This window comes from Pipistrellus kuhlii, unplaced genomic scaffold (genome assembly GCF_014108245.1).
Source record: "Pipistrellus kuhlii isolate mPipKuh1 unplaced genomic scaffold, mPipKuh1.p scaffold_m20_p_4, whole genome shotgun sequence".
NCBI classification, from domain to species: Eukaryota; Metazoa; Chordata; class Mammalia; order Chiroptera; family Vespertilionidae; genus Pipistrellus; species Pipistrellus kuhlii.
The window spans coordinates 65387345-65414997 of NW_023425540.1; the positions used below are offsets into that span (position 1 = coordinate 65387345).

General features: G+C 33.4%; 1 protein-coding gene across 6 annotated transcripts in view; it reads left to right on the plus strand.

The window, feature by feature from the left end:
* Nucleotides 1-27653, plus strand: part of SNX2 (sorting nexin 2) — a 44359-nt gene that overhangs the window by 14931 nt on the left and 1775 nt on the right. Inside the window, exons 3-15 of one of the 6 annotated variants that reach the window (XM_036409080.2) lie at nucleotides 3315-3478; nucleotides 5042-5108; nucleotides 5437-5480; nucleotides 6474-6615; nucleotides 8721-8799; nucleotides 18561-18636; nucleotides 19549-19662; nucleotides 19923-20016; nucleotides 21299-21504; nucleotides 25974-26117; nucleotides 26537-26548; nucleotides 27294-27374; nucleotides 27492-27563. In XM_036409080.2, the coding sequence (XP_036264973.1) occupies nucleotides 3315-3478; nucleotides 5042-5108; nucleotides 5437-5480; nucleotides 6474-6615; nucleotides 8721-8799; nucleotides 18561-18636; nucleotides 19549-19662; nucleotides 19923-20016; nucleotides 21299-21504; nucleotides 25974-26117; nucleotides 26537-26548; nucleotides 27294-27374; nucleotides 27492-27563 (1295 nt within the window). The remainder of the gene's footprint in view (nucleotides 1-3314; nucleotides 3479-5041; nucleotides 5109-5436; nucleotides 5481-6473; nucleotides 6616-8720; nucleotides 8800-18560; nucleotides 18637-19548; nucleotides 19663-19922; nucleotides 20017-21298; nucleotides 21505-25973; nucleotides 26118-26536; nucleotides 26549-27293; nucleotides 27375-27491; nucleotides 27564-27653) is intronic. The other 5 variants (XM_036409082.2, XM_036409081.2, XM_036409083.2 and 2 more) reach the window with 5 other exon arrangements.

Below are 27653 nucleotides of genomic sequence, written 5' to 3' on the forward strand. Positions count from 1 at the left end.
AATGTGCTGAAACTAGAACAACAGAACTGTGTGTGTGTGCGTGTGTGTGTGTGTGTGTGTGTGTGTGTGTATACGTGTGTGTATGCATGAGCCCAAGGAATGAAAATTTGGGATTTTTTTAGATTGTGCAATTTGCCCCGTTAGGCCTAATAGTAATATTTATTTGCCCACTTAACTTGACCTTTTTCATGTTTTAGTCTGCCTAGCAGTATATACTAAATATTGTGATTCAAATAGGGTCAATGCCCATGTTTGTTTTAAAAGAAAAGAAACAGGTACTGAACACTAAACATAGTCATGTTTCCTTTGTTATTTGCAAATACTTTTTACGCTTTATCTTTTTCCTAAACTCAGCTGCATTTCATAATCTGATCATTTTTATGTGAATGATTTAATACTATACTTGCATTTTATTTATGAAGCCTTTAAATAGATTGATCATTCATTCCCCCTTCAATGGAGGAGTATGGTTCTAGGAAACCATAACAGAGAGTAGCAATGTTACCAGAAAACTATTGTCCAGTAATTAGACCATGTACCTATTTCCCCTATATCAGAGGAGAAAATATAGATATTGCTGTAGTGATTTAGTCGATTTGATTTTCAAACCATGAGTGGATTAGATTATATTGGTATTTACACTGATGCATTTTATGTAGCATTTCAAATATTAGTTATGTCAGAAGTGATATCAGAAAAAGTTTAAATGTGTATGTTACTATTATTAATCTAGAGAGTGCTCATCAAATAAGGTTGGCTTCAGAGCCCCGCTCCACCATTTGTTACAATCTGCACTGTACTTCACTGAGCATACTTTAGGAAACTGTCCGAGAGGAGTAAGTGAGGGTGTGCATATTGAAATTGTCTTGGACTTTTAGAACTTGTTTCTGACAGAATAGTTAGCTTATTGCACTTATATTTCTTTTATCAAATAATACCAATTGTAAGTTAAATGAGTATTCCTTTGTTTACAAATTCTCCGGTGTCTATCATATGTTTAAACTGTTATTTAGCTGACATTTGTAATTATCCTTAAAGTATCTCTTGCAAAGAAAAGTTAATCTTTATACTTAGTACCTATGGGGCATCTCTGGAACCTTTAGGTCTGCTTTAAATTAAATTAAACTTCATGAACGTATAGCATGTTACTTTACTTTTGATAAAAGAAGTCATGGAAGAATTTAAGGTAGACTGTGTGTTAGCATGCTGAATCTAAGTTTGTATCCATTTATTTCTATTTTCCCCCTGCCATATTCGTTACTTAGATCATCTTTAGTTTGTATTTCTTTTATGAAACAGCTTATTAGAGTCTATACAAAGAGGGTTTAGCCCAGGCTGGGGGTTTTATTTCCTTCCTGCTAGGAAACGCCAGGCAGCACCCAGCCCTCTCCTCCTCTCCGGCTGCGACCTCTCCGCGCGCACGCACGTGCGAGCGCGCAGCATGTCTTCGTACCTTAGGCTTTTTTTTTTCAGCAACTCTGATTTTCCTTCTGGTTTTCTCTTTCCTTCTTGTAGAATTTTCAGTCAGTCGACTACCTGTAGCTCTGGGCGATGTCCACTCTACATTTTAGTTGCATTCCATTGAAATTGTTGTGTGCTGCTGCGGTTAGGTGTCTACCCGAGCAGCCATCTTGGATCCTCCCCAAGAGTCTATGAATACAAAAAGCTGGTTTATCAGTGAAGTAAAATGTAATTGAAAAATTAAAATGACTTTGAGATACCTGCACTGATATCTTAATAAAGTTATAATGCCTTTCACAGTTTTTTATCTATGGGTTTCTTGTCAGTAACAGTACCTCCTTCAAATAATTTTTATTTTTTTATTTTGCTTTATTTGCTGCTTGTGGTTTTACTTGTTTGTAGATTAAAGCTTTCACACTTCTACCTTTGATATTGCTTCTTATATTTATTGCTATTGGTTTCATTAAAAATAAATAAATAAATATTAGCAATTTTAACAGCCTGAAGTTGCATGTAAGATTTTGTTAGGTTAGGTTCATCTATAGTGTATTCAACATCTATAGTCTTATTTTCTTTCTCTGGTTACCATAGTTTGAAGGATTTTGATTATTATTTTTAATATAAAAAATGGAGCAATGCTAAATAAAGATCTCATCAACATGAGATAGCCAATAAGAGTAGATTGATAAAATGCAAATTTTTACATTTAAATGTTAACATATTTACCTTATTTCTGGTATGCTTTTTGAGGTGTTCAAATTAAAGTGGCTGATAGATTGCCATTATTACCTTCTCAAACCTCTAGGAATCTAGAAACCTCCAATTAGAAACAGGTGATCTAATCTTATTTTCCTCGAAGTCCTGCCACTAATGGTAATTTTCATTTTTATGGCTTTTCTTTTTACTTACTCAGTTTCGTGGAGACCTTCCCATCCAAATCTACAATTAGTTTTGTAAACTGTTCCTGATTTTCCCTACCCTAAAGCATAATCTCCCATCTTAGCTCAAGTTTCAGTGTTTGTTCTGTAATTCATATAGCAATTAAATGTCTTATAACATTCTTTTTATTGTTCACTTGGCTATTACTTGTCTTTTATTATTATTTAACATTCCACGTGCTTATATTTTATTTTTTCAACTAGATTATAAACTCCCTGAGGGCAGGTATGATATTTTACATTTCTTTGTGTTTCTACATTGCATCTAGCACTGTTACATAGCTGATAGGTAATTTGTTGATTTTGCTTTAAATACATGTAATTTCAGATTTTTCAAGTGAATTAAATTAAAACAAACACCTATTTGCTTTGTGTCATATTTATGTATTCTAATATCTAGTAATCTTTAGCAGTTAATTGCTTTAGATTACTAACTGTAAAGAATTTTCTGTAACAAATTTTTAATTCCAGTTGGGATATTTCTGGGCAGCTTTCTGCCATAAAATTTGTGTTTTTATATATAAAATAATAAATGTTAGTCTGAATAAAAGATTTTGGAAGGTAAGTTACCACAAGTGTAAGATATATTACAAATCTAAACACAAATGAGGGTGGAATTATCCACATCACTGCTTTCCTACTAGCTTTATTCATACCACTGGATGATTATGTATAGATATTTAAGTTCACTTACTGGAATTCTTCCTAAAATCAACAAAGTCACTGTTGGTTTTAGAATTTTGATAGACAACTAAAGAAGGATTCATAAAATTATAACAATTATTTGTAAATAACATTATTTTGGTATTTATTTGTGGGAAGTATAAAATATTTTTCATAATTTATTAACTGTTATCTAGACTATTGGGGGTTTCTTACCAACGTCCTTAACTGACCTATTTAATTTGTATCCAGAAGCCACAGAAGAAGTTTCTCTGGACAGTCCAGAAAGGGAACCTATCCTCTCCTCTGAACCTTCTCCTGCAGTCACACCTGTGACCCCTACTACACTCATTGCTCCCAGAATTGAATCAAAGAGTATATCTGCTCCTGTGATCTTTGATAGATCTAGGGAAGAGGTATGGAAAAATTTTATATTCTAAATTAATAAGTAACTATTAAGTTTTTGTTCTCCACCCAACATCACTCTCCTATTAGTCATTTCTAATCAAAGCTTTATAGACATTTTGGGAAAAGAGCTATGGACTAGAGTCATGTGACTTGGCTTTTTAATCCAGTAACTTGGGCAAATCACTTTCCTTTGTTTATTTATTTTTTAATCCTCACTCGAGGATATCTTTTGAAGAGAGAGAGAGAAACATAGATCAGTTACCTTCCATATGCAACCGACTGGGGATTGAACCCACAACCTGGGTTTGTGCCCAGACCAGGAATTGAACCTGCAACCTTTTTGGTTCATAGAACAATGCTCTAAATGACCAGGGCAAAACTACTTTCCTTATTAAGGCAAGGAGATTGTCATTTGGGATCGTATCATCTGTGCCTCTCAAGATTCCTATGCTAGTCAAATAAAATGATGTATGAAAGGGCTTTGAAAACTTAATCACAACGAAGTGATATTTTGAGCAATTTTATTTGATAAAAGCATGCAATTAATATTAGTTGTTATGTTGGCAGGTTGGAGGATAGGTTCTGACTGGAGAGGAAGCATAAGGGCCATTTGGTGTATAATGATACTGTTTGTTTCTTGATCTAGTTTGACTTTGTGAAAGTTATTAAATTGTGTACTTAGGAGTTATATGCTTCATATATATTACATTTCAAATATAGCTTCCTTTTAAAACTGTAAGAGTACAAACTGAAATAAAAAGATTATAGTTATACTCATTTTTCTTTTAAATTGTCTTTGACTTTAATATTGCTTTAAAAATTAGCAATATTTAACAATTTCTGTGCTGCTTGAGAATAATAAAACTTTCCTGCAGAGTTGTTATTAGGGTTGTTTATTTTAAATGCCATTAAAGTACTTCTGTGGTCTCAAAGTAGCTTATTAGTATAATTTCTTTAAGTATCTAATAATCTACTGGCAAAAGTAATGGCTACTTGCTGCTTATTAAAGAATATAGGTGCAACTGAAAAATGCTACTATTAAAAATAATGAAGGAGCTAATTATTTTAATAATCTGAGTCTGAAGATTTGATATATAGAAAAAAATCCACAGTATCTCTATAGAAGACTAAAATGGTTTTTCTTCATCTAAGGAGTTAAAAGAACACAAGATTTTGTGTTATGTTTCCAAATGGTCCTTTTCCTATTTCTTTGTGTGTATGTGTTTTTACATGGTGAGGAAATACGAAAGCTTTTATCTCTTTAGAAATGGGGTGCTGAATGGCTTTTTATTTTTATTTTATTTTTTAATTGATTTCAGAGAGGAAAGGAGAGGATAGAAACATCAATGATGAGAGAGAATCATTGACTGGCTGCCTCCTGCATGCCCCCTTTGGGGATTGAGCCCCAAATCTGGGCATGTGCCCTTGTCGCTGAGCCAAACCAACTTTGAATGGCTTTTTAAATTGATTGGTGTGACAGTGACCTTAGTAAAAGTTAGATGATAAAAATTATAGTGTTATGTCAATAGTATAAATTAGAGTTTTTAACTCCAAAAAAAAATATTTTCTAGATTGAAGAAGAAGCAAATGGAGATATTTTTGATATAGAAATTGGTGTATCAGATCCAGAGAAAGTTGGTGAGTCAATATTTATTATATTTTTTACTTGCTTTTCTTATAATTAGCTTGGTTGTTAATAAATATATTGTTACAGTGCTAAATGGTACTTTTATTTTTAAGCTTTGAGGGGCTTTTGTTCCTAATTTTGTTTTGTTTTTTTCTTAGCTTCATTGAGGTCTAGTTAAATAAAAATAGTATATATTTAGGATGGTGATGATTTAATGTATATATACATTATGAAATTAGCACAGTCGAGTTAATCACATTACCTCACACATTTAGTTACATTTGTGTGTGTGTGGTTAAATTCATGTTTTTTAATAGTATTATTTGACTTTTCTTATAGGTGATGGCATGAATGCTTACATGGCATATAGAGTAACAACAAAGGTGAGCCTTTTGCTCCTTTAAAAAATATTAGTTCTTACTAAGTATAGTACAAGGGTGATTGAGGTGTAAGTGATCCCTTTATTTACCAAGGTGACCATCCAGTAAAGATTGCAAATAGATTGCTACATTGAGTTGTGAATGGTTTGGTAGGTAGAGTATTCTTTGAAAATATGCTAGGGGCCTAATTAGACAAACGTAGGAGGAAGAAATGAGAATAGCATGTTCCAGGCAAAGGAATTTGCTTGTGTAAAAGCCAGAAGTCAAGAAAGCATTGTATCTTCTAGGATCTGCAAGAAGTGGAACCTGATGGAATTATTTGGCAATAAGCCTCCCTATACTATAAACAGCCACCTTAAGGAATTTGAACTTCATCCTGAGGATAATGGAGAGCCATTGTAGAGATTCAAACAAAAGTGTGGCACAATTAAATTTTTGATTTAGAAAGATGTCTGAGACTCAGTATGAATTGGGAGTATCAAAGCAGAGGTCAGGATTTCTAATTAAGAGGCCACTGCAATTTTTTAAAAATACATTTTTATTGACTTCAGAGAGGAAGAGAGATAGAAACATTAATGATGAGAGAGAATCATTGATCATCTGCCTCCTGCACACCCCCTGGGATCCAGCCTGAAACTAGGATATGTGCCCTTGACTGTAATTGAACCTGGTACCCTTTACTGTGCAGGCTGATGCTCTATCCACTGAGCCAAATCAGCTAGGGTGCCATTGCAATTTTAAAAAGGATTGTAGGCCTTCAAGTCTTAAAAAGAAGAGAGATGGTCTGTAGGAACCCTAGCTATGAGAAGTAATACTTTACATAAGGTATTGGTTCTGGGTGTGAGTGAAATAAAAGGCTTCTTGAGTTGTGTAGGATTTTTTTTCTAAAGTAGACCAGCGTAAGTATATACATGCATATTCACAATTATATATAACATTGATTTCTGAATAATTGACTAGTATTCAGAATTTGAAATACCTCTTTTTCACTTGTAGACTTCTCTTTCCATGTTCAGTAAGAATGAATTTTCAGTTAAAAGAAGATTTAGTGACTTTCTTGGTTTGCATAGCAAGTTAGCAAACAAGTATTTACATGTCGGCTATATTGTACCACCAGCTCCAGAAAAGAGTATAGTAGGTAAGTGTGAATAAAAAAAATAACTTTCGTTACTGTTACTAGTTCAATTATAACTATAAATTTCTAGATTTCATGATCATTCACTATCATGACATCTCATAATATGTAAAAATACTGAATTTAAATATTCCATTTATGACAGTTATTCATCAACCAACGACTGTATAAGCTAATACAATGATGTTAATATTGGGTCATAATTTTGAAAGCACTTTAAAACCCCTTTTAGGGTCATTAGAGTTCCATGTTACTGAGTAACATTTAGAGGGTGTTTAATATTATTAGCATATTAATAATTTTTCTAAGGGATGTTTGACTTTTAGTTATATATTGTTCAAAAAGATTTGATCTAACCTCGCTATTTAAATGCAGTTTATTTCATAACCTCAATATAATGTTTAAAAACATTGTTATTTATACAAATAAAGGCTTAGTTAAGAATATGCAGAGCCGAAGCCGGTTTCTGCAGACCAAAGGGTCCCGGGTTCGATTCCGGTCAGGGGCATGTGCCTTGGTTGTGGGCACATCCCCAGGGGATGTGCAGGAGGCAGCTGATCAGACTCTCAAACCTCAGAGGGAAAATAGGGGAGGGTAGGGGTAAGGGGAGAGATCAACCAAAGGACGTGTGCATGCGTATGGGCCTAGCCAGTGGCCGTGGACAACAGGGGGGTGGGGGCACATGTGGGGAGGGGTTTGGGATGGGAATGGGGGGATGAGGAAAATTATGTGATACCATAATAAAAAAAATGTTTGTGCAAAAGTTTGAACAGTTATTAAAGGTGGGTTAGAAATTGAACTCTGAGCCTCCTGGAAGCCAACCAAGTAGAAAAATGTTCATTTTATAATTTCATACTGTTTATAATTTTTTAAAGTAAAAATTAATACATTGTCTAAGAAAAATTCAAGGTATGGAAATTTCCTTAATTATATACTAAAACTAAGTGGTTTTCAAATAACAAACAATGATAATGGGGTAGTGAAATAAGAGTGGTAACTTCTTTGCTGGGAAGTTAGAACTGAAAGAAGAGGAATCTTTTCATTAGCACCCAGCGGTTACTGCACTTTTAAAAACCTTAGTTGACTTAAAATCAGTATTTCATTAAACTTTTAGAAAAGAAGTACAAAGTTGAAAAGTTTTAAAAGGTAACTGGTTAGAGTAAGGCATTTTTGTTGTTGTTGTTGTTTTTTGTTTTTTTTGTCTCTTCACAATGGCTTATAAAGATTACCGCTATGAAATAGAAAGAGCAGAAGATACTTGAAGGAAATAAACAAAGAACCATATCTTTGTAAGGTTTTTTTCCAGGCAAACAGAATATGTGAAATAATACCCCACATTGTGTAGTCCATTCAGGATAGATGTTTGAGTGTTCTTTTTCAAACTATTATATTTCAGAGGAATTAAGTTAAATAGAACATTCATAGGTGATATGTTCATTTATCAGATATGCCAACCTGAGTAATTAATTGACTTAATTACTAATTAAATGACTAATTGAATTAATTTGTACATAATTTTAATGACTTTACTATATTAGTGTTGTTAAAGTTGAAATTGCCAATATAGAAATTGTTAACATGTTTACTTTTTAAATTTGAAGAGTCTTAAATATCTCTATGAAAGAGCTGTTTCAATTTTTATAAAACAACCATGGTAAATATACAAGAAAATGTTCTTAGAATCTGCAAGAGATAATATTTAGCAAATTCATGGGCTACACTTATTTTTATTTTTATTTTCCCCAAGGTAAAGAACCTTAATTGTTACTAATAAATGAAAATATTAATTGAGCTTAAATTTACTAATTTGAATTCTATTGAAATGTAAACACATTTTAGTTTAGCAGGAGTGTAATATATAACAGAGAAGGAATCCAAAAGTTATAGTCAGGAAACTACAAACACAGTTCAACCCCTGCTTTATTTACAAATACTTACAAAGTAGAATTACTGTATCATGAGTTTTAACTTCTCAAAGTATGATACTAATTATACATTTAGGACTGTTGGTCAAATTTTAGAGTATATTTTAAATTAGGCAGAAATGATTAAAAAAAATCTTTTTATAATAACATAAAGTCATGAGTCTCATTCAATTTTTTTCAAAGGCATGACCAAGGTCAAAGTGGGTAAAGAAGATTTATCATCCACTGAATTTGTAGAAAAACGAAGAGCAGCTCTGGAAAGGTAATTCTAGATAGCTCTGCTTTATTATACTCATGGTTTTGCTTCAGTAATATGCCTAATGCCATTATATGGTATAACTTATTTCAGTGATTAATTGATAACTCATCAAAAGTGCTTTAAACTTTTATTAAGAAAATTGCTTCTTTGAACAATACTATTCTGCTTTTATTAAATAGGTCTATTCTTGTATTGTTTTTACAAGCAGCAATATAAAGGCATGAGTTAGTTGAAGATATAATATGTCATAGCTGTGATCAACAGAGAAGTAAAAAAAAAGAATTCATGAATCTTTTAAAAGTGGGAAAAGGGTTAATAAAATTATTTGGATAAAAATATCTCTAGAATTATTTATATTATTAGGAAGTTATACTCACATTCATATTCTGTATTGGATAATTTGGCTAATTATAGTTCATCTAAATTTTTTGAATTATTACTGGGTAAGATTATTAAATACACTGAATAATTAGGTTTTTGCTCTCTCCTTTAATTTTGTATCATTGATTTTGACTTGAGTGTACAAAAGTATGTGACTTCTTGAGTTGACTGGATGTTTAGAGGCTAATATGCTCTACCTTCCTTTACGTACTTGACTCAACACATTTCCCATGGCTTTGAAGACTTGTCATTATAGTAGCTGATGAAAAGTGGAGTGGAGTGGATGGCAGGATTCCCACTTCTAGAATCTAAACATTTATTCTTTTCTTACTATGCTGAAAATGTGATAAAACAAATTTGAAATTATCTTATTTAAAGTCCAAGTTTTAGAACCTAAGTACACATTACCTAAAGCTAAAACATTTTCTGATTTCACAGGGTTTTTAAAATTTTACTTATTTTAGTTGAATTTGTTTATTTGTTCTTTGCTTTATTTTGTTTTGGCTTAAAATAAATGGTTGGGATTGGGGAGTGGGGGTAGGAGAAATTTTAGAGAGTAGTATGTGTATTATCTACAGGCCACAAATTATTTTTTAAAACTATTTTTAAGGCAACTTATTTTTGCGTTTTAGTAATAAGTTATTTAAATTATAAGAAAATGCCACAGTAAAGTCAGGTTTGAACAATTGCTGTAAGAAAAGCTAAAGGATATGCTATTTAAAATCTTATAAAAGACTTAAAAGATGAGATTATGTTTAGACCTCCAGTCAAGATGGCAGCATAGGTAAACATGGTATTTGCTTCTACATCAAAATTACAACTAAAATCAGAACCACCTGAAATTCAGCTGAATGGAAGTTTTACATCTGAGGATTTTTTTTTTTTTTTACATCTGAGAAATTTAAAAAGAAACCAAATCGAGACTGATTGGAGGGGCAGAGACAAGGAAAGGGGTGATCCCACATCCATGTGTGGGAGATAGTGTTTCTGGAGTCCCAAGCAGTTCTTAAAGATTCCACACAGGTTCTAATTCTGGATTCACTCCAAGCTCCAGCACTGGGACAAGAGCTTGAAAGGCACCAGAGATATATGAAGAGGGACTGAAGTGTCGAGCATCAGGGCAAGAGTTCGGGGTGGGGAGGAGGGTGTCAGCTTTCTTCCAGACAGAAGTGCTAGCAAAGGCCCTTGTTCCTTTTCTAAGCCCAACACAGGTGGCAGGCAGGCGCCATCTTGAGTCTCCATCAACCTAGCTCACTCTGTTTGCTTCACCCTGGTGATTCCCTAAGGCCCTCCCCTATTCAACTTTCAGGGCCACCCAAGCTATTTCCTGTGGCTTTTAAATACAAGTGCTCTGTCTTGGCTTATGCTTTAGATTTTTCTAAAATCTCTTAAGTAGCATCTGGCCTCAGTGAGCCCTGTATCTCTCACTAGGTGGACTAGGCCTGGCAGTAGCAGCAGCCAGCCTTGGTTCACAGCTTGGCCTTGTTTGAGAATTTCTAAGACCATGACAACTAGCCGCCATCTGCAGTTTACCTTGTAGCTCATGCCAGGTGGCCCCAGGCAGAACACTGACAATGGCTGACCTTGGCCTACACCTCCTAGGAGGCACTCAGTGCACAGCTTCAGACCATGTCAGGCACCACCACCCAACTAGTTGGCATAAGCCACACATTCAGGGGGTTAGATTCAGCAGGAACCAGAGCCCTGCTAAAGTAAGTCCTACTCTGAGATGGGCCCTCTGTACAACTGATCCTCCATGGTGGGTAGAGGTTGGTGGTTAGTGGTCACAGCCAGTCCTTGCAGCTGATTGGCCTGGGGGCAAATCCCTCCCATTAATATGCCAACAACAAGAAGGCTCAGTCACAAGGGTAGGGTGTATGCAGCCCAAAAGTGCATCTCAAGCTTGGGTGATTGGGAGGCTGTGCTACTGGACCCTACAGGATATTTACTATATTAGGATATTTACTAAATATCCACTTTACCAAGCGTGGAAGATTTAGCAGCTCTGCTTAATCATAGAAAGAAACATAGGTTGGCTACTATCAAAACGAGGAGAGAAAGAAACATATCACAAATTAAAAAAAAAAAAAAAAAGAACAAAACTCCAGAAAAAGAACTAAACAAAGCAATAGATGCAGAGTTCAAGACACTTGATATAAGGATGCTCAATGAACAGTGAAAACTTCAACAGCATAAAAAAGGAACAGTCAGAAATGAGGTCTACACTAATCAAAATGAAGAATAATTTACAGGTAATCAACAGTAGAGTAAGCCGAGAACCAAATCTGCAATTTGGAATGTAAGGAAGCAAAAAACACCCAATCAAAACAGCAAAAAGATGATAATGTAGGGAGCCTCAGGGACAACTTCAAGTGTACTAACATTTGCATTATGGGATTGCCAGAAAGAAGAGAGAGAGAGCAAGAAATTGAAAACCTGTTTGAGAAGATAGTGATGAATAACTTCACTAACCTGGTGAAGGAAATCCTATGTAATAAAAGAGTAATACGCAAATTAACCACCACTCTGCCATACCAATAAACCATGCCCACAAAGCCACACCTACCAGACAATCGGGAGTGAATATGCAAATAAACTCAATCAAGATGTCTATGGCCACAAAGAGCAGGAGGGTGGTTTGGGTTTCCCTGATGATGAAGGTAGCCAAGCTTTCAACCTGCCCTTGCAGGCCCAGGCCTCTGCTTAGGCTACAAAGTTTCAATTATAATTTTATTTTTTATTTATTTTTAATATATTTTATTGATTCTTTACAGAGAGAAAGGGGGAGAGAGAGAGAGAGAGAAACGTCGATGAGAGAGAAGCATTGACAGCTGCTTCCTTCACACCCCCTACTGGGGATGTGCCCGCAACCAACGTACATGCCCTTGACCGGAATCGAACCCGGGACCTTTCAGTCCGCAGACAGACGCTCTACCGCTGAGCCAAACCAGTTTTGGCCAAAGTTTCAATGATAAAAGAGACACAAATCCCACAGAAATGGCTGCAAGCAGAAGGCTTGGCTCTGCTCCAGGCTACAAAGTTTCAATTGTAGAAGATAAGTAAACCCCAGATACCAGGGCTTCCACTTGGGTCACCAGGAGGTATGGCTGGCCTGCAAACCACCAAAGGCTCCTCGCCCAGGCCACCCCACACCCCAAGGGAACCCCCACCCTAATCTGGAACATCCTTCAGGGCAAACCAGCTGGCCCCCACCCATGCACCAGGCTTCTGTCCTATCTAATAAAAGAGTAATATGCAGATTGACTATCACTCCAACATACAAAATTGCTGTATGTGGACACAAGATGTCCATCAGGGGAAGGCAGTTGGGAGGGACCAGGCCTGTAAGGGAGAGCAGTTGTGGGTGATCAGGCCAGCAGGGAAGGGTAGTTGGGAGGGACCAGGACCAGGCCTGCAAGGGAGAGCAGTTGGGAGCGATTAAGCCTGCAGGGGAGGGCAGTTAGGGGTGACTAAGCCAGCAAAGGAGGGAAGTTAGGGGTGACCAGGCCAGCAGAAGAGGGAAGTTGGGAGCAAACAGGCTGGCAGGGGAGCAGTTAGACATCAATCAGGCTGCCAGGGGAGTGGTTAGGGGGAGATCAGGCTGGCAGGCCGAAGCGATTAGAGGCAATCAGGAAGGCATGCAGGCAAGCAGTTGGAAGCCAGCAGTCCTGGATTGTGAGAGTAAACAACTGCCCGTTTAGGCCCACCGGGATCTTTTAGGCCCCCTTTGAGGTGTCCCAGATTGGAAGAGGGTGCATGCAGGTTGGGCTGAGAGAATCTTAGAAGCAGTTAGTTACCACCTACAAGGGAGCTCCCAGAAGACTGTCAGCTGATTTCCTAACCGAAATTTTGCAGGCCAGAAGGGATTGGCAACAAATACTCAAAGTGATGAAAAGCAAGGACCTTCAACCAAAATTACCCAGCAAAGCTGTTATTTAGAATTGAAGGACAGGTAAAGAGCTTCCCAGACAAGAAAATGCTAAAGGAGTTCATCACTACTAAAGTAGTATTATATGAAATGTTAAAGTCTCTTCTCTAAAGAAGAAGGAAAAAAAAGAAAATATGAACAACAAAGTAACAATAAATACATATTTATCAACAGTTAAATCTAAAAAACAAAACAAAATACATGCACAAGCAGAACAGAAACAGACTCATACAGAACATTTTTAAAAAATATATTTTAATAATTTTGTACAGAGAGGAGGAGAGAGAGATAGAGAGTTAGAAACATCGATGAGAGAGAGTCACCGATCAGCTGCCTCTTGCACACACCCTACTGGGGATGTGCCCGCAACCAAGGTACATGCCCTTGACCGGAATCGAACCCAGGACACTTCAGTCCCCAAGCCGACGCTCTATCCATTGAGCCAAACCGGACTTGGCTATACAGAACATTTTGATGGTTGCCAGATGGGGGAGGTTAGAGAGCATGAATGAAAAAGATGAAGAGAAAAAAGAAGTACAAATTGATTGTTGTATTATAGAATAGTCATGGGGATGTAAAGTACAGCTTAGGGAATGTAGTCAATAATAACTATGCATGTTTTCTGATGGGTGTGAGATTTATTGGGATGATCACTTAGTAAGTTATACCTAATCATTGGGGTGTACACCTGAAACTAATATAATAATGTATATCAATTGTAATTGCAAATAAAAAATGCATAAAAAGGTGAGATTATGTCTGTGACAATCAGTTACTCAGGAAAGAATTTAAATTGCATCAAGAGATGTTTAGGTTAAGCATTAGAATTGTTCCTGTTGTGAAAAATGTCATAGGCTGAATATTTTTAAGATTAAAGGTTGATACTGCTCTGCTTTATTTTTGCTTAATCCCTGAAAGTATAACCATGACCCTTTGAGAAATCTTTCAAGTCCTATTTTTCTATGAGTAAATTTGAAACATTTCAGATGGCATGCTTGATAAGGAACTTAATGAAGATTTATTGTACCAAGCTCATATAATTTGGTTCTACATTCACCTTTCTTGTAACTTGAATGCATTCAGCAGTATTAAACATTGAGGAGTTTTAAGGAAATATTGAAACCTAACCTAGTGTATACGTAAAGATAGTTTCTTTACTGACAAAATGTTACTTGTTAAATACTATTTTAGTGGAATTTGCAGTAGTGAAAGAAAGGAAACAGTATACTATTGAGGGGAAAGTTTAGTTTGCACTAGAAAAATGACTGAAGAAAATATAGGTGTTAAGGTATGGAAACAAAAAAATTGGAATGAATTTTCTAAAGTGATTGTTTTGTGGCATTTCTTAAAATTGATTTGTTAGGATAGGTATATCTGTGGAACATCCAGCCTCTTTGAATCTTATAGGTCAAGGAAGTACTTTTCTTTGTATGTACATTTACACATTTATTTGTCTGTTCAAGTTAGGGAATCCAGATTACTCTCTTGAAAGAAAGAAGTGGTTAAGAACTCAAGTACTTCCCTGCCACACTCAATGAATTATGCAGAAACTAATATTTAAGAGTATCTCTTAGATCACTGTCTTGATTTTCTTGAGAGTACTTCACATCTTACTTTAAGAGCATATTGAGTCTATATTGTAAGTAAGGATACACTTCAGCAAAACAGAAATACAAAGTAGCATGATATAATGTGCACATTTAGAATCATTTTCTTTGTTGAAGCCTCCATTTTATTACATATGCACACTCTGTGTGACTTTATGCAAGTCATTTAACTTCAATTCATTCTTTATTTCTGAGATGTAAGTGTATCATTTAGGAATGTGGTCATGCCAAGTGTCCAAAAATCCACTGGAAAGGGCTAAACAGTCAGTGTAGACTGATTAATCACTATTTTACATCAAGAAGTTTGGAGCGTATGCAGATGTTTTAGGATTGTGTGATTCATCAGGAAATCCTATTGTTTCCTTCTAATACCTGGAATATAACAATTTCTCACCAGTCCTCTTCAAATCCAAATGTCTGAAATAACTACAGTTGGCTCCTAATTATTCTGGTTTCCATCCTTGTACCTCTACTCCTTTTTTTTTTTTCCTTTTAAATAATTGTTTATTTTTAAATTACAATTGACATATAATATTATATTAATTTCAGGTGTACTTTTTCAATATTGCAGCCAGGGTCATACTTTTAAACCATGAATCAGATCATATCAATACTTGCCATTTCATTCAATAAAAGCCAGAGCCTTTATAATGGCCCACAAAACCTTACATGCTATTCCATCTCATATTCTCCTTGATCACTCTCTCTAGGCCACACTGATTTTTTTGCTGCCCTTCAAAGATCTCAGATAGTTTTCCACCTTAAAGTTTTTCACTGGCTGCTCCCACTGCTTAGAAAGCTTTTGTTTCCAGGAATCTGCGTGGTTAATTCCCTTACCTCTTTTAAATTCAGATATCACCTGCCAATAAAATGTTTTATGATCACTGGGCTTTATTCAGACTTTTTAAAAATCACCACCAACAAAACCTTACACATTTGATCCCATTTGTTCTACTTTCTAGCCTTCCTTCTTTCCATGGCATTTACTACCTTGTCACATAAACATAATTTACATAACTTAGACCGTTTATTGTCTATTATTAAAACAGGAACTTCTTTTCTCCACTGATACATTCTGAGTCCTTGGAACAATAACATAATGTAGTAAATGCGTGGTAAATATTTGTTGAATAAACAACTGTCTGTCATGAAAGAATCAGGTTCTTTTGCCCTTTTTAATTCTCATTATTAGCATGAATTTCGCAAGGAAATATTTTTGACTTTGTTCCTTTTAAGCATTTGTATAACTACTTCATATTTTGTTTTGTTTTGGGTAAGTAAATAGTAACTTGAAAGCCCTAAGTAATTATTCTAAAGTTAGGACTAATCTTTTCTTAGAGCAAATATGAAGAATAACTACTGACCACCTCTTGTTGAATCTGATACTTACTTTTCATTATAATTGCATTGCATCTTTTATTTCTGTTTTCCTTGTGTATTCCTTCTTTCTTCCCATACTCCCTTTCAGTGTTATTCCTACATGCTTTCCTTTATATATCAACAATCCTCCCTCATTGTAATTCTGAATTGGGGTGTATTTACCAATATAATTTTAAAATTAATTTTATGTTTGTTCTTAATTTTAACATTATGTAAGATTAATACTTTTGTTTTTAATGGTTAGTTGCTCTTTACTTTCATGTAATCCTTAAGAAGAAAAATTTTACTGTCTTTTTTTAGAATATCATTTTCTATAATCAATTCCTCAACAATGCCAGTATTTGGTAGGGTGAATAAAGGAAATCTGTGGTCAGTTGAGTTTTGTTAACAAAACCCTAGGCAGTTTATTTCCTGCAGTACTTTTCACAGCACCTAATATGCTGCTGTTCATTATAAACCTTAAAGAAAATAATATGTTATGTAATATGAATTCACTTTGGAAAACTATTTTACAGTATAAGCAGTATTAGGTATTTTCATGTAGGTTTGAAATATTGGACTATTTCTTCAAGGTTGTGTACTAGATGTTTTGTCTTCCTTTTTGCTTGTTCATTTCACAAATGTCTATAAGTGCTAGCTTTTTACCAGCTGTTGTGTATACTCAGATGAACATCTTACTCAAACTTCCTTAAGCAGTAAGCAGTCTAAACTATATATGAAGTAACTTACTTTAATAGCACTGGATAAATTCAGTATTAAAATTGTAAGTAAAATTCCAGTGGGAAAATACCAACATTTCTTAAATTTATTGGATTAGTGTTCCTGCTGCATTTCTTTTTTAGCTTGATAATGTAGACAGCAAATGCTATTTTAAGCAACAGTGCAGATTGTATTGCATATATCTACTAAATGCTCTATTATAAGGACTTTTTATGTGTCCTAATGACTTAAAGTGAAATTTAATATGGTATATATTTTACTTAAATATACCAAAAAAAAAACACACATAGGATAAATTAGTAATTTTAACCACTGTGTAGAATTTCATTTAAGAGAAGGTTTTTTGTTTGTTTTTTCCAGAAAGTTTATCTTAGATATATTGTAATCTTGTAAAAAGGTAGAAACAATTGTTGACTATATTTATTATTCTGCAGAAATAGAATAACCATATCTTAATTGTGAGGTAAAATATAATTGAAATATTTATGTAATCCTTTATCTGAGGAAAAAGCAATTTTAATATGTTTTTAATTGATTTTTTCCTGTTCTATTTTATTATAATTTTTTTTATTGTCTAAAGTTTTATATGTCTCCTTTTTCCCCAAGCCATTCCCACCTGGACAAGCCCCTGATTTCTTTTATAGAGAAAGAGGAAGGGAGAGGGAGATAGAAACATTGATGATCGATTGCTGGCTGCCTCCTGCCCAACCCTTACTGGGTATCAAGCTCACAATTGGGGCATGTGCCCTGTCCAGGAATCAAGTCAGCAACCTTTTGCTTCATGGGTCGAGGATCAACCACTAAGCTATACCAGCTGGGCAGGAAAGAGCAATTTTTTAAAAATAGAATTAGATCTGTAAGAAATCAAACATCATCAATAGTGAACTTTTTTGTAATTTATTATATAATAGATGACAGGGAAATGTGGAGGGGGTTAGTACAGAAAATGTCTAAACTTGGGCTAATAGTGATTTAATAATGATGTTTCTCTTTTCTATTTTATGTAATTTCATATAAGAAAGGCATTTATCAATAATAGCAAAACCTTCAAAATAGAAATATTGAAGAAAATTTAGTTCTTGTCAAATAAGGGCAAGAGCTTATTTTTATAATTTAAGTCTGCTGACAAGGAAAAAAATGGATGAGCTATTTTCCATTTTGATAATACATAGTAAAATATATATAATAAAAGCATAATATGCTAATTAGCCCTGACGTCCTTTCAGGCTGTGAGGGAAGCCTGGGTCCCAGGTGCCTGCTGGCAGCCAGAGGGAAGCCCGGGTTCTGGTGCCAGAGGGGAGGCCGTGCCAGCAGCTGGGGGAAGGAAGGCCTACTCTTGCATGAATTTTGTGCATTGGGCCTCTAGCATATATATAATTGATTGATATATAGTGATGTGTTTCTTAGGACTCTGAAGTAATAACTGGGAACATAGTAACTATCCAAAATTAAAATTATTTGACAAACTCATATATAGTTTTATACTTTGCAGTGAGAAGTTTGTACATTATTTAACCTCTCCACTACCACCTCATTCTTTGCCATATCTCTTTACATTAATACAAATTTTCAAATGAACAAAAAACTTTTAAATCATTAAATTGCTCTATGATTCTAAATATAGTGAGGCAGACTGACATGAAAGGAGCTAGACTGAGGACATCTTTTTACCTATTTATTATTTTGTTGAAATAACTTAAAATTAAGGCTACTGATAAGTAAAGGAGCAATTTTATTCTTAAATCTAGGTATCTTCAAAGAACAGTAAAGCATCCCACTTTACTACAGGATCCTGATTTAAGGCAGTTCTTGGAAAGTTCAGAGGTATTCTACTTTAAAAGTTTGTATATAAATATTCTCAGTATTTTTATTTTTTAGTGTAATAATTTATATAAGAATAGAGGTGCTCAGTAAATAAGTGGATTAACAGATGAAATAAAGCATTAATTTTTTTTGCTTAGTGCTTTAATTAGCTTTAATCATCTAAATTACTAGCAAAATGTCTTCTTTGCATTGATAATTATAGGATTATCAGTGCCAACCAGATTTAAAAGGAAGACTTATGTAGTCTAATTTTCAGTGTCCTAAATTGTTACTTAGGCATCGTATTGAAGTAAATTTATTCAGAGCACATTTTTAGAGATAGCTGTTGAATGTGTTTATGTGTACATTCTAATGTTCTGATTAAGGTTTTGAAATGCAAATTTGTAACTTGAAAGACCTTAAATTATAATAACCATGCTGCTCTTTATATTTAAGGGTTTTTTTTGGCACAATTGCTACCTTTTAAGATCTTCTAAAAATATATTGAATCCCAGAATATTTTAAAAAGTAAATATCATATAATTTTAATTGAGCATAAGGAGATTTTTCTCAAGACTTTCTTCTTTTCTATGAACAGTTTATTTCTGCTAGCAAACAGGTGGCCAGTGTTAAGGTGCTTGGCAATTACTTAATATATTTTGACAAACAGACTTTTGTTCCATCTAAATGTAAACGTGCAGAAGAAAAACAAATGGAAAGTCCATTTTTTTAAAGTTTTCCTTTGAGAATGTACAAGTAGTATATTTGAGAAATTAGATCTCACTATTGAAATGTATGAGAGTGAAGAAAATACAACCTCCTTTTTTCCTTCTTTTTGGGGGAGCAAGAGAGGGTGGACAATCCCTTTTGTGCCCAGTTAAACCTCCAGGCTTTTAACCGGTTTGTTTGCCCTTATTTGTCATTCAATTCCAGCTGCCTAGAGCAGTTAATACACAGGCTCTGAGTGGAGCGGGAATATTGAGGATGGTGAACAAGGCTGCCGACGCTGTCAACAAAATGACAATCAAGATGAATGAATCGGATGCAGTAAGAGCTGATTTTTCGACTTGAATAATGAGATGAATTAATGAGCCCAACAATTGCATTTTAAAGCTGTACAAGTAGAAAATAGGATATTAATTTGCTTATTGAGTTTAGTTCTCAGCAACATCAGTTGACTACCATGGTTACCCATGGTTAATTTGTTGCTTTAAAACAAGGAATGGTGTTTGCTATTGGTAACCTAATTTACAGTGGTTTGTGCTGGCTAAATTAGCTCCATTTTTCTTTTTTGTTGTTTTTGTTAGTGGTTTGAAGAAAAGCAGCAGCAATTTGAAAATCTGGATCAGCAACTTAGGAAACTTCATGCCAATGTTGAAGCCTTGGTCTGTCATAGAAAAGGTTTGTTTGCTTTATTATTATCTGTTTAGCACCATGATTTAGTTGAAACGTTTTATTTAAATGTTATTAGGATGAGTATTTTAAAGGTATTATGAAAGAGAGAAAATAATAATTTAAGAGAATGTTTTTCTACTTCAACTTCGTTATCTAATATATTGTTGTTCAATTTAACTTCTAGTTTAGAAGTAGAAAAATATGGAGCTTATAAAAGTATATTTTGAATTATGGATTAAAATTGTTCACTTGATTAACTCTTTGTTAAATGTATTTACTATTCGATGAATAAAGATATCTTAGTAATTGATAATAAAAAATATGAGATTCAAGGATGGATATTTGAACTTTTTCTTTAAAATATTTGTTTTGTGCCTGTATTTTTTAGAAAACTCTGAAATATTTTCTTCAATTTTGAACCATTTTTTTTTTTTAATCTGGGTTTTTTGTTAAAATTTTATAGAAAAGTTAAGTTGCAATTTTTAAATTTCATGGTTTTATTTTTAATTTTTAAAGAAGACATTTTATGTCAGATTTCTAAAATGCTTGATAAGTAATTTAGTATGTCATTATTTGCAATACATTTTAATCAATTATAAAAATCTAATTTATTGAAAGCAGTTTATAATAGCTTTTGCCAGTTGTATATTATCTTAGTGAATGGGCTTTCAGGTTCTTTTAGAACACCTTACATAATGCAGAGCAACAGAGCAATTTTCAGCAATGTGATTGTTAGTCATTGACCAGTCTATAGACATCTATTTTTATTTGAAGTATCTAAAATGATCATGTTCACAATCTTTAGAAATTCTTAAAAGTTCACTAAGCACTATTGCACACAAAGAAAAAAAACAAATAAGATCTATGAGAATTGTATGTACAGTTGGCTAAATATTCTCATTCAAAATTATATATATTGTTTTTTATGACAAATAAATGTTTAAAGGTAGTTAAATCAATTGTATGTTCTCATTGATTTTTATATTAAATATAAATATATTTTTATATATACATTTTAAGGAATAGGCAAAAAGAGTAAGCACTTCAGGAGAAAAGGGGGAGGCAGGTTATTATATTAAATTCTTAAGCATAGTCCATATTCTGGGAAGATAGCTAGTGGTTCTTCTTAACTTTCAGAAGAGCTTTAAACAGTTAGCGTTTATGCCTTTATGTTAATTATTTTAAAATATTTGAGCAATTCGTGACTAGATAAAACTTAGAAGGTAAAAAATGCATTATTTTAAAACTTTACTAGTGACCATTAAAAGTGAATACTTTTCTATTTCAGAACTTTCAGCCAACACAGCTGCCTTTGCTAAAAGTGCTGCCATGTTAGGTAATTCTGAGGATCATACTGCTTTATCTAGAGCTTTGTCTCAGCTTGCAGAGGTTGAGGAGAAGATAGACCAGTTACATCAAGAACAAGCTTTTGCTGACTTTTATATGTTTTCAGAACTACTTAGTGACTACATTCGTCTTATTGCTGCAGTGAAAGTAAGCCTTGTTTTGCAGTCTTCTTTGAATTCTCTCACTTTAGTGGTTTGCTTATAAAGGAATTTGGCATGTATTTAAGTGTGGAAATACTATAGTAGTACATCTAAAATGGCTTCAAAATGATTATTCATAGCTTAAATTTTTTTCTCTCTATTAGTTGGACAGTACAATAGACTGAATTGATGTTTTTAAGAGGCCTGAGAAATGGCAAATAAAATAAAATGAATTTACATTTACTTATATACAACTTTCAATCTAGCTGGTAGCATTTGTTTGTTCATTGTAGCACACTGAAACTACCCACTGGATTTTACTATCATTAGTAAAGCTATATTGAGAAGGACAAAACCAGAATAAATTTTTCCTCATATATGTTTAATGGTAGCTTTCACTTGAATTTGGATTGTAAATAAACATTTTTAATGTAATCTGAAATGTATAGTCAACATGTTTTTATAAGATGAGATGACTAGATTAGTTTCTAAATTTTAATTATCTAGTGGCAATGTTTAAGGATGAACAATCTTCAATTTCTGAATAGTTGGAAAAATAATCCAGTTAACTAATAAAAATCAATATTCTTCAGTTAACTCAAATTTTCAAACAAACTATTGAATAAATATTATTTATCTTATGTTTCAGAAGATACTTTAAGATCTTGTTTTTGAATTGTTACTATTAACATCAGTTGTCATGGAATAGGGAACTGAGAATTTACCTTTTACCTTGTTCCTCGCTTTCTAATGCAAAATTTTTTCAGCTGATGCCTGTGATGAAATTAGTATTCGTCTACAGTCAAACAGTAATACATTGTACATTTCTTAATGATTAAGTTCTAAAGCTAATGGTGACAGTTTACTAAAAGGTTCTTAGCTTTCCTAAGAATGGTGCTTTCTTAGGTTTGGTAAAATTACCAATTTTACTTAAATTTACTTTTAGATGTACTCTTTATATTCCTGGTGGTTAATTTTTCTTTTCAGTTATTTAAAGATGTTAATATAGACAGCAGTTATCAGAGTATACTTCATTTTATAGATAGGTAACTTGAGATCTACAGAAATCCAGTTTACAGATAATGGTTCCTTTTTATATTTAACCTCATTCCAGCACTCTCAGTAGCATGAAAGCTGTTGTAAAAAAGTATAACACGTATAAAAAAGTTGTGGGTACAAGAGGGAAGCTTGACAGTGTGTGTGAGGAGGGACCTGCTGAGAAGAGCTAACGTGGGGGCGGGGGGGAATGCTTCCTGGCAGGTATAGCCTGTCTATGTAATCAATGTTGATCCCTCAAAAAGAGCTTGCCTCATACTGTCTACATCTTGCTGTATTTTTACGTTTTGTGGAATTACAGTTATATGCATGTTTCCTACAGTATGTTCTACAGAACGCTGACACCAAAAGATATACCATAATCAACTGAGTTTGGGATATAATGTATACAATATTTCTGTTCATTAGAGTACATGTAAAAATCTCAGAAATACCTAGTATTAAAAAATTGAATATTTAACTTTATATAATCTATAAACTTCCAATTCATATGAATAGTAATCATTTTTTCACTTAATATATTTTTACATATATGGAATACTTTTTGGGAAATATGAATTAGTGATTCATCAACTAAAAGAGTTAAAGAGCTGCGGTAAAGTTATTCTTTGAAGTAAATTAAGCTCTTTCAGATTGGTTTTCTAATGAAACCTAGCACATGTCAACTGCTCCAAGGAGTTGAGAAATTACAGAATAAGGTGACAGGGAATATTTGTGGTCTTTATTTTTTTGTTTGTTTCTTTCTTGGTAGAATATATGCACATAATAATTCTAATAGACAAAAAAAGTAAATTTATTTTTTACCTAAGACCTCTAGTCTTTCTACCCTCAATCAAATGCTCTTAGATTCTTGTGTTTTTACAGAAATATATATATATATATATATATATATATATATATATATATATATATATATATATATATTAAAAAGCCTAAGCAAGAGTTACAACCAAATGACTGGTTGACCAGTCACTATGATGTTCACTGACCATCAGGGGGCAGACATTCAACACAGGAGCTGCCTCCTGGTGCTCAGTTTGCTCCCATAGTTAACCTCCTGTGCCCCTCACCGCCAAGCTGGCCAACCTCTTGTAGCCCTTTCCTTGGCTGGCCAGCCCCCCCAATAGACCTCAATTGCTGGCCAGGCTGAGGAATCCCACCCAAGCATGAATTTGTGCACCAGGCCTCTAGTTCATATATATGAAGCTAATTTATTTTCTTTCTTTCTTTTTTTTTTTTTTTGTCTCTCTCATTTCTCCCTCCATTTTCTTTCTCCCTTCTTTAAAAATGAACATAATCCATGCACAGTTCTTTGCCTGCTTTTTTCACTTACTCTGTTTTAGAGAAGTCTTTAAATCAGCATGTTACATTTTTAATGGTTGCATAGTATTCCATCATATAGCACATAGGCGTACCTTGAATTATTTAACCCAATCATAAATTAAGTATTTTGATAATAACTGTTTGGGCATAAGTTCTTAGAAATAGAATTGCTTGGCCAAAGGGCATATGCATTTCATTAATTATTGCCATATTACTGTCTGGAGAGGTTATACTTCTTTGTACTCTCATCAACATTTATATACTTCTCCAACCAAATAATAAAGGTGTTTTTTGTATCCATTTTGATTTCTTTAATAGTGCCAATTTAAGCATCTTTATAAATGATAAACCGTTGCATTTCTTTATATACATAATGTCTTTTATATGTAATAAAATCTTATTTCTAATACTTATTTAATATTTCTTATCCTTTTGTTTATCCATCCTAAGATTACTTCTCTGATGATAAATTTGAAACTGTGGAATTAGAATATAGAGCCAAAATGGAAGCTAAGAACATCAGAAATTGGGGCCCAAAAGAAAGATAAATTGTACATGTTCAAAATATTGCTTAGTGCTGGCCTCATATCCAGGGAACTCTTGTTTTCCTCTTTGGTACAGTACAACATCTCTGACATCTAAGACATTATATTTTGGCTAGTACCATTAGGTAACATTTTCTAGTATGAAGTGGTAAGTTTACTACATGCATTCTTATGTATTTGCCCTCTGTGAACCACTAGAGTAAGGTCAGGGATTGAAGGTGGTAATGGTTATCATTTTTAGCATTAGAACTCTTTATTATAGAGTTCTTACAATGAACTCAAATTTATAAAATGTATGTACTGAAATATATATTTAAAAATCAATAGATGAGTTCTCCGAGGAGTTTAAAAGCTTCATTGTTTGGTGGTAACTAGTCAGCTTCCTTTCAAGACTCCAAGAAGCTAGGCAGCATATTTTCAGATTTACTGAATTAGAATATGGTGTTAATTATTGTAATTAAAATTGTATATCAGATTTCATGTTCAGTCAGGAAAACTCAATTGCAACTTGTCTATCCTAGATAAGCTTGCATCCAAATGTGTATTATAAATTTGTGGCAGGGGGATGGAGGTCCAGAGTGGATCATCAGTGTAAATCTATCCCTCTTATGGAGGAGGCTATAGAGTGGATTATCTTGACATACAAAGATAAACATTGTTATAACTGAACTAGAGGCCCAATGCAAGAGTAGGCCTGCTGCCTCGAGGCCCTGTCCCTCACCCACTGGTTGTTCGGGAAGGTAGTCCAGAAGGTTGTTCCACCATCTGGTCTAATTAGCATATTAGCTCTTTATTATATAGGTTTGCTTTTTAAGATAGCATTTTGAGAAGAACAAGTATGGTTCTGGATCTTTTATTTTTTAGTGTTACCAGGATAGAAAAACAAATGGAAAAAAGATAAGACTAATTTTCTTATCTTACACAGATAAGACTAATTTTCCCCTGAAGTAACCAGACTTTAGTAGTTTTACCTTTATCATAGCTTTCATCTATACAGCTTTTAGGATTCTTTCTGTCTCTTTAACTTTTTCCATTTTAATTATGATGTGTCCTAGTGTGGCTGGCCTCTTTGGGTCCATCTTGTTTGGGACTCTGCACTTCCTGGACTTGTATGTCTTTTTCCTTCATCAAATTAGGAAAGTGTTCAGTCATTATTTCTTCAGATAGGTTCTTAATCCCTTTCTCTTTCTCTTTTTCTGGTTCCCCTATGACCTGGATGTTGTTATGCTTCATCTTGTCCCAAAGTCCCTTAAACTATCCTCTGTTCTGATTGGATGTGTTTTTTTCACTTTGTCTTCCAAATCACTGATTTGACCTGCTTCAGCAATGGCAACTGTTTATTCTTAGCTCTTACATTTTTATCTAGTCATAGGGATTTCTGTTTTTAAGCAAATGAATATGGAAATTTATATACTTTTTAAATTTATTTCCAGAACTTTAGTATATTAGAATAAAATTTAAATACTGGGTTTTATTGTATTTAGTATTACAGCACTTCTAGTATAAAAGTATTTTAACTGTCGCTTAATAGCATTATGTCATTCACTTATAGGGTGTGTTTGACCATCGAATGAAGTGCTGGCAGAAATGGGAAGATGCTCAAATTACTTTGCTCAAAAAACGTGAAACTGAGGCAAAAATGATGATGGCTAACAAACCAGATAAAATTCAGCAAGCTAAAAATGAAATAAGAGAGGTGATTAATACAAAATACTTTATCTCTTTACTAAAATTTTCCATGAGTCATTCATATATGCATAATTTTTCATAAATTTATTTCTGAGCCATTCTATACCTAACTTTTTCTGTAATTTTATGAACTGTGTTAGAATTACCTTAACATTTTGATTTTTCACTAAAATCTTCAGAGCTCTTTTTTACATTCACATGGTCATGGAATGAAAGAAACACAAGGAAGAGATTTACATTTATATTTAAGTTTTGATTTCAGATAATTATTTTGTGTCTAAAAATAGATTTAGAGGTGGATTTGTTTCTCATTTAGCTGTACAGGCAACATTATCTCCCATATATATATGTATTATATATGGTATTTTAGTAAATTTGTAGAAGTTTATTATAATTTATACACTTTTTTTGCCATGCTTCAATAAGGAAATTGAAGAGGTAGGACAACCTTTATATTACTCAAAGTAAATGTACCTGCTCTTGAAAGAGTATGTACCAGTGTTTTGGTTACATAGGGGGAAAATACCAATTCATAGCTTAATTCTTCAGTCATTTTATTTTAGCTGTTTCATTCACTAATCACATTTTATTATTGCTGTACTAATTTTAATGTTTATCAATAGGTCTTTAGTAGACATAATTCCACAAATTTTTTTTAATCTGGACATTTTACTGTTACAAAAATGTTTTTTAAATGTTTGTCATACAGTTTTTCTAATTTAAAGTATTTCTATGTGTATATAAATTGTGATGAATATATAGTCTTGAAATTAGCAGAATGTAGTTTGTATATTTTGAAATAATTGATATAAAAAAGATAAGAAAATTAAAATCTAACACTGCTAAATTATTTGATAGCGAATTTTATACTTATAATTATTTCATAACAGTGTAGTTATAGTTAATTCGGCAATGGATATTGTAATTCAGTAAGTCCTAGAAAATCCTGATTTTGAATAAATCTGACAATGAAATATTTTAATGGAAATTAAGCTAATATTCATCTTTTCTACTGGAAAGTTAGATGTAAGTTTGAATGGTGCTCAATTGGGCTTTGCCAGTAAGTATTGAGCTTCCTTAGGGTTTTCAGGTATTCCATTAAACTAAGTGAGTGATCATGACAGTTAATTCTGTAATTTTTTCCAGAATAAAATAATTGTGCATTTTTGTTTGTTTTTATTAGTGGGAGGCAAAAGTACAACAAGGAGAAAGGGATTTTGAACAGATCTCTAAAACAATTCGAAAAGAAGTAGGAAGATTTGAGGCAAGTATAATAATTTTACACTTTTCTTAACAATGGTCATATTTGCTGCAATTTTATGATAAAATCAAATTTAGTTTTATACTAATGGACTCTTTTCATGTATTATACTTTTAACAGAAAGAACGAGTGAAAGATTTTAAAACTGTTATTATCAAGTACTTAGAATCATTAGTACAAACACAACAACAGGTAAGCCAATTTTTTAATATAAACTTTTTCTAGAATTTATTTTTAGTATACTTTTCATTTTAAAAATGATAATCAATGAAAGGAGCTTAT